Raw genomic sequence first — 6,351 nt, 5'->3', positions numbered from 1 at the left:
CTCCCAAGTCGAAGTTTGTGTCACTGCGAGACTTTCGCATTCGCGATTATCAGAATGAGGGTATCGTGCGTCCAGCGTGGATTCCAGGCAAGATTAATCCTGCTGATGGATTCACTAAGCTGTTGGGCACTCACTTGAGCCAACAGTTTACGACCCTACTAGGTATGCGCGATCGACCAGTCGACGATAAAGAGATCATCAAAACAATCAGTGCAGCGTGTCATGACTTGCGCATAGGTGTGGAGAACCCACAGTTTGCACCGTGCAAGTCATACTGCTCACTGGCGGCGTACACACTACTGCCCTGACCCCTTGGTTGGTTCATGATTAAGTATGGAGTTCATGCTGATAATGGTGCATCTGAATTTAAGTTAGCCGAAGCAGTTGCATGCCTGTCCGATGTTGAACTTCCCGAGTCCGACAACAAGTATATGTGAGAAAATCTATAGCAGTTTGGCAAATAGGGGGAGCTCAGGAGGAAGATTCTCCTGTATCTGCCCCACTGTGCTTATTCTCCCTTTTCTCCCTACCTGGCAGTCTCATATCTTCATGAGACTGAGGTCCCCACTTTAGTATGGGGGTCCTTCCTCCTTTTCCCAATTTCCTTCCCTTTCTCTCTTTCTATTCCATTTTAAGACAGTATAGAGTAACCCTCTCCTGTTGGGAATCAGGGCTGCTCAGCAGCCCCATCTCACTTTTTCATTTTCAGTCTAAGTCAGGAACACTGCCATTTCCCCTCAAGTTACTGCGCTGGAAGCGACCTGCCCGCGTGCTCCACGGCAGGGGAAATGTTCGCTCTCGCCCCGCCACGGCGCGCGCACCCACGGCGCGCGCGCGTGGCGGGCCGTGACGCGGGGTGAGAGGTGAGAGCCTCCGTTTAAACGCAGCTTAGCCTTTCCTTCTTTTCACGCCTTCCCCCCCCCCCCCCCCCTTTTCTTTTCTTCCCCCCCCTTTTTTTTTCCTTCTTTTTGGTCTCTGCCAGCATGAAAAAAGTGCGAGCATGAAAACAGTGCAGCCGCCTCCGGGCTGGACGCGCGCCGCCCGCAGCGCCGCCGCGGACCCCGGGGCTTTGAGGGTCCGCGCCTCCTCAAAGGCCGGGGGCTGTTCGGGTGACGTTAACGTGGGGAGTGGAGGTTGTATAGGCGGTTGCGGATGCGCGGGCGGAAGAATGCAGCACGGCAGCGGTGGCAGTGGGGGGCGGAGGGGGGGGGGGGGTGGCGCAGTGGGGCCGGGTGGCAGCGCGGTGATCTTTATGCAACTGTTGCGCTCGATCGAACATTCTAACAGCTGATACATTGGCTCGTTGCCAAACTTGGCGAAACAACGGGTTACGTACCGATGATCTCCTACACACTTCGCTGGCTCCTATGATGTGACGGTCCAGTAGGCAAAAAAGGAAGTCGCGATCGCAGTGAGGACAAGCCAAATGCCCCAGGGTGTCTTGGAACAGCTTTCCCCGTCCCAATGCGTGTCAGCGAGAATGGCGTAGGTAGCACAAGCCCACAGGACGCTGGGCACGACCTGTGTCGAGAAGTTCGAGAAATCATGTTGGTAAGGGACGATTAAAGTTGTTCAAGAAAATATATCAAACCCAAGGCCTCGGGGCGACGCGACGCGACGGTCCAACTCTTCCCATCATCCAAGGGTCCATGGGGGGGGTCGGTAGGGTTGGAGGGCATCCAAGGGCGAGGGTGGGAGGGTGGGTGGAGGGTCCGTGGCCTTTGCGGACATTCTAGACCGTAGGCAAGTCCGTGCAAGGCCACGGAACCTCCTGTTTTGGGGGGGGGGGGGCTGATCGAGCTTCTCTAGCTCAGTCGAATCGAAGTCGTTTCGGCTGGTCTGGCGAGGGATTTTCCTGGGTCGCGCTCTCAGGCTACACATGTAAGTGAAGACCACGGAATCTCTTCCCACGCCGGGTGCAACTTTCCATTTGTCAGCGCGCCAAGCGACGCTACGGAGGACGTTAGTGATTTCCAGGGCCTTGATGCCGCACACGAAGTAAATACAGCCAACGAGCAGCATGTTGGTGTAGCCCCAGTCCTCCTTCGGGATAATGTAGAGGATCTGGTGGGAACCGTCGGTGAGAAAGACGTGAAACTGGAGGAGGTAAAACTCAAGCGAATGCATGCCCACCCACTCGATGGGTTTCATGATGCGGCGCGAGAGCGCGGGAATAGCGTTTCGGGCAAGGAGGTAAAACGGGATCCAGAGCGTGCCCACGTAGGGATTGACGGAACGGTAGTCGGCGCCGCCGTCGCAACAATACTGGGGCAGCTGGCTGACCCAGATGGCCAGGGCGATGAGGGTGCTAGCGCAGGCGCCCATGCCCCAGCGTGCAAGACGCGAGATGCCAAAGGGCCACGCATCTCGGAAAGGCGTGTAGACAGCGGCGAAGCAGAGGCCAGGTACGCTCGAGAGAAAATCCATCTTCGTGCGCATCCAGAAGTACCACTCGAAGTAGTGCTCGCCGTCAATGTCGAGGAGCCAGGGGCGGAGAAGGACATCATAAACTCCCTTGCCGTCATTGTGGGGGTCCAGCCAGATGATACAGCAGAGACCGATCATAAGGGCGCAGCCTAGGGCCTTCTCTGCGTAGCATGCCTCGCGATGCTCTTTCTTGTCGGGCTTCTCCCAGCCAACAAGAGTTCCGATCACGCGCGCGATAGCGAGCGAGACCCAGATGAGAACAAAGTGGACGGTTGCGAGGGCGACAAAGTAGTACTCGATCCACGGCGTGCCTGTGGCAAGAGAAAGAAAAAGGCAGAGAAAGTTCATACGCCAGAGCTGCTGCGTGAAGCGCTTCGCCGAGAAGTCCGCGGAGCTCCAAAAGTAAACACCGTTCCCAAACCCTGTGAGCCACACGTACGCAGACACGGCCCAGCGGACGGGTACGTAGACGTCGTTGTTGTTCGTGTAATGGTACCTAGAACGGCTACGATGCGACTTGGTCCCCCTCTCTGCCGCCCACCTCGGCGACCTGCGGCAGAGGCCCCCGCGCAGCGACGGACGCCGCGCCGATACGCGACGAAGGCGACCTGCATCCAGCCCTTCCACTCGTTCGCCTGGGCACGGCTCAGGAAGACCTCGGTGCCCTCCTCGAGCACCTCAACGTTTAGGAGTGAGACCAGGAAGAGCAGGGCCATGATGAAGGCCCAGAGGTCTGGGTTTTCTGAATCGAGCGTCGTGCCCGCGGGTAGCCTGCCCGAGGGCATGCGGTGCTCGCCAACCACGCATACGCCTAGGAGCACGGCGAACTCGAGGGCGGCACGCGCGGCCTCGTAGGTCATGCCACGCTTGGCATCTTTCGACGGCACTGCGGGGCCAGTACCGGCAGATGGAGGGGCTGGAATGGGCGCGTCGCCATCGTCGTCGTCGTCACTGTCACCGCCGTCGTAGAAAGAGAAGGCGACACTCGAAGCCTTGGTGTCGAGATGAGGCTCAGCGTAGCTCGAAGTTCGGCTCTGGGCCGTCATGGAGAGCGTCTTGTTGACGAGGCTGATTGATGTACGCGGTGCGTAGCTCGAGCCCATGCCGCCTCGCATGGAACCGCCGCGGTGGCCACTGCGGTGCGCCGACGAGCGGTGGCGGCCCGCACTGTGCGTCGATGCCTTCGCGGGCCGCGACTTACTGCCCTTGCCGAGAGCCTCCTCGCCGCGCTCCTCATCCTCTTCAGCGACGGATGCGAGCTGCGCTGGCCCCGAGCGGACCTCGATATCCTCCATCTGGCGCAGGACCTGGAGCGCGCTGTTGGAGAGCTCGTCCTCAAGAGCGGAGGCGCCGCCCTTGGTACCAGCGCCGCTACTATTCGCATGGCCTGCCGCCTGGAACGTGCGATAATCGCCGCCCCCGTTGCCCGCATGCGGCGGCTTGAGCGCCGCGGCGATCGCGTATGAGATGAGCGACGCGACGAGAAGCGCAAGGAGGAGCTTCTGGCCCGCCATGGGACATTGGTCCATCTCGAGCGGGGGGTTGTTCTTGTAGGTGATGCCATCATTGCTAGAGAAACAGGTGAACTCGATTGTCTCGTTCCCGACAGTGTACGTCTGTGTGCTCGACGCTTCACGCACATTGTCGCCGCCTCCATAAGAGAAACCCGTATCGGCATCGGGGTCATGCCAGTTCGTAGGCGCCTTAGTCGGCCAAGGCCGCGGCACCTTGGTCGGCTCGGGCGTGACGACAACGGGTGCGTTTGTCGTAGGCACACGGCTCGGTGCGCCACTCGGCCGCAGCGTCGGCGCGGGAACAGTCGGCTGCGGAGTTGTTGGCGCAGGGGTCGTCGGTGCGAATGTAGGCACAGACGCGGGAATTGCGGTTGGAGGTGGCGACGGCGCCGCCGACGGCCGTGGGTCGCAGACATTGTCGTTGCATACGCCCCTGTAGCAGTCTGCTGTCTTGTCACACGTAGCCCCGACGTCGCACTTGTCACAGAACCCGCCACCACAGTCGATGTCCGTCTCCGTGCCGTCGAGGACGCCGTTGGTGCACGTGAGCGAGGTCGGCGCGGCCGTCGACGGCGGCGACGACGGGGCGGCTGTCGATGGCGGGGCTGTTGAAGGCGCGGGCGTCGGGAGGGGTGTCGGAGCAGGCGCTGGAAGCGGGGTTGGCGAGGGACCTGCGTGAATTGACCAAGCTTGTTGTTCAGGGTTTGTTTGGATGGTTTCGAGCTGTACTAGAATCAATGGCGCGAAGGGGGTCTGTTGTCTTCGAATACGAATAATCAACCTCACGTCTCGAAGAAAACACAATCTACAGACACGGGATCAAGCTGGGCGCTGATGTTGTCGGCGCAGGCGTCGGGGGTGTCACGGGCCGAGGTGTCGGTGCGGGTGAGGGTGCCGCAAGGCACTCTTCTGTATTCCCGAGCTGCCGCGCGATCTTGTTGAGAAGGATCTGGGTCCAGATCTGGAACTCGCGGGCGCGGGGGTGGAAACCGTCGAAGGTACGGCCCGTGCCGTCGCCAGCTCCTGTGCCGAGGTTGGCGATATTTGAGAGCTGGTATACGTTGGCCGTGTCAATGCCATTGTCCGCCATTACCTTGTCCGCAATGGTGTTCATGGCCCCGACGGCGATTGCGCCGATGCGCTGGTTGCCCAGATCGCTGTCGTCGACACCGCAGCACGTCGTCATGCGCCAGACAACGGCCTTGTCATCATCGTTGACGAAGTAGCGCAGAATACCCGCAACGAGGTTTTCGAGGTCGGTCTCGTACGAATCAAGACAGTCGGAGTCGCGGTAGAAGTCGCTCACATCGTCACTGCTGGAAAAACTGCATCCGTCGCTCGCATGGTCCTCTTCATCATCCTCCTTGAGCTCCCACCATCCGCTGTTGACGATGAGAACGTCACCCTCATTGATCTCCGATGCCTCGTCCTCGAGGTCGTCGTACCACGTGTCCTGCGTGAAACGGAACGTCGTCGTCACATCACCGTAAGCGCCTCCGTCGATCGTCGCCTCGATGATCTGGCGGTGGCTCGACGAGTCGGACCGCTCCGTACCAGGACTCCACTTTTTACCGGAATCAAAGTAAGGTCCACTGTACACGCCCGAGATCTCTGTCGCGCAGCCCCACGACAAGCAGCCATCACCCTCGTCGCCGAACTCAGCAGCGACATCGCCGTTGATGAGGAAGTTGTTGAACTGGTACGTGAAGTAGCGCGAGATGGAGTCGCCGAGAATCATTACGTGTGTCCCGCCGAGGATACATAGAGCCTGGTCCTGCGTTACCGTCATGAGCGGGTCGTAGTACCCGAATGTGTCGCCGTGGACCGACGCGCTTAGGTCGTCAAGGACCTCAGCGTCTGTTGCCTGCCAATCTACGTCGAGTGTCTCCGCCTGACCAAGGCCGCGGCCATATCGCGGCCGGGTCCGATGCCTGCCGTGTGCCTCGCGGAGCGCGTCTTGGGCTAAGATCGTGGCAAGCGAAACGCGGCGACCGGCATGAGTAAGCCGCGGAAGCGCAGCGGAGCTCGGGAAGAGATCCGATGCTCGACCACTGTCGAGGCCACTGCGGTCGCGCCACGCAGCGAGGCTCAGAAGCCTCGTGTCTGGCGATTCGACTCCAACAAAGTGCGCCCCGTCCAATCGCCACGACCTGCGTTGGCGCCCCCAGGGAGTCGCAGCATCTTGTTCCAAACAGACGGGGCTAGAGGCAAAAGCCACGATGCGGTCGTTGGGGACACTCTGAGACTCGCGAGGCGTCGCATCCCAGTGTCTGAGAAAAATGATGACACTGCCAATGCGATCTAGGACACCGGCGCGGACGTCGCGAGTGCGACCTCACGGGTACCTCGCGAGGCGATCGAGCCATCAATGATGGCGGTCTTGTCATCAAACGCTTCAAAGACATGTGGG

The 6,351-nt window shown here is 60.0% G+C and overlaps 1 protein-coding gene across 1 annotated transcript in view; it reads right to left on the bottom strand.

Annotated features, from left to right (window-relative positions):
* The window catches only part of AURANDRAFT_63390 (hypothetical protein), a gene marked incomplete at both ends in the record, with an annotated part of 28,120 nt that overhangs the window by 18,239 nt on the left and 3,530 nt on the right, over positions 1–6,351 (bottom strand). Inside the window, 6 exons of the mRNA XM_009037780.1 lie at positions 2,201–2,738; positions 3,005–3,238; positions 3,629–3,734; positions 5,035–5,257; positions 5,318–5,394; positions 5,611–5,715. Coding sequence (XP_009036028.1) covers positions 2,201–2,738; positions 3,005–3,238; positions 3,629–3,734; positions 5,035–5,257; positions 5,318–5,394; positions 5,611–5,715 — 1,283 coding nt within the window. The remainder of the gene's footprint in view (positions 1–2,200; positions 2,739–3,004; positions 3,239–3,628; positions 3,735–5,034; positions 5,258–5,317; positions 5,395–5,610; positions 5,716–6,351) is intronic.

Source organism: Aureococcus anophagefferens (assembly GCF_000186865.1).
Source record: "Aureococcus anophagefferens unplaced genomic scaffold AURANscaffold_7, whole genome shotgun sequence".
In the NCBI taxonomy this organism is placed as follows: domain Eukaryota; class Pelagophyceae; order Pelagomonadales; family Pelagomonadaceae; genus Aureococcus; species Aureococcus anophagefferens.
Note: the sequence above shows the minus strand (reverse complement) of the source record. Positions and strands in the feature narration are given on the sequence as shown.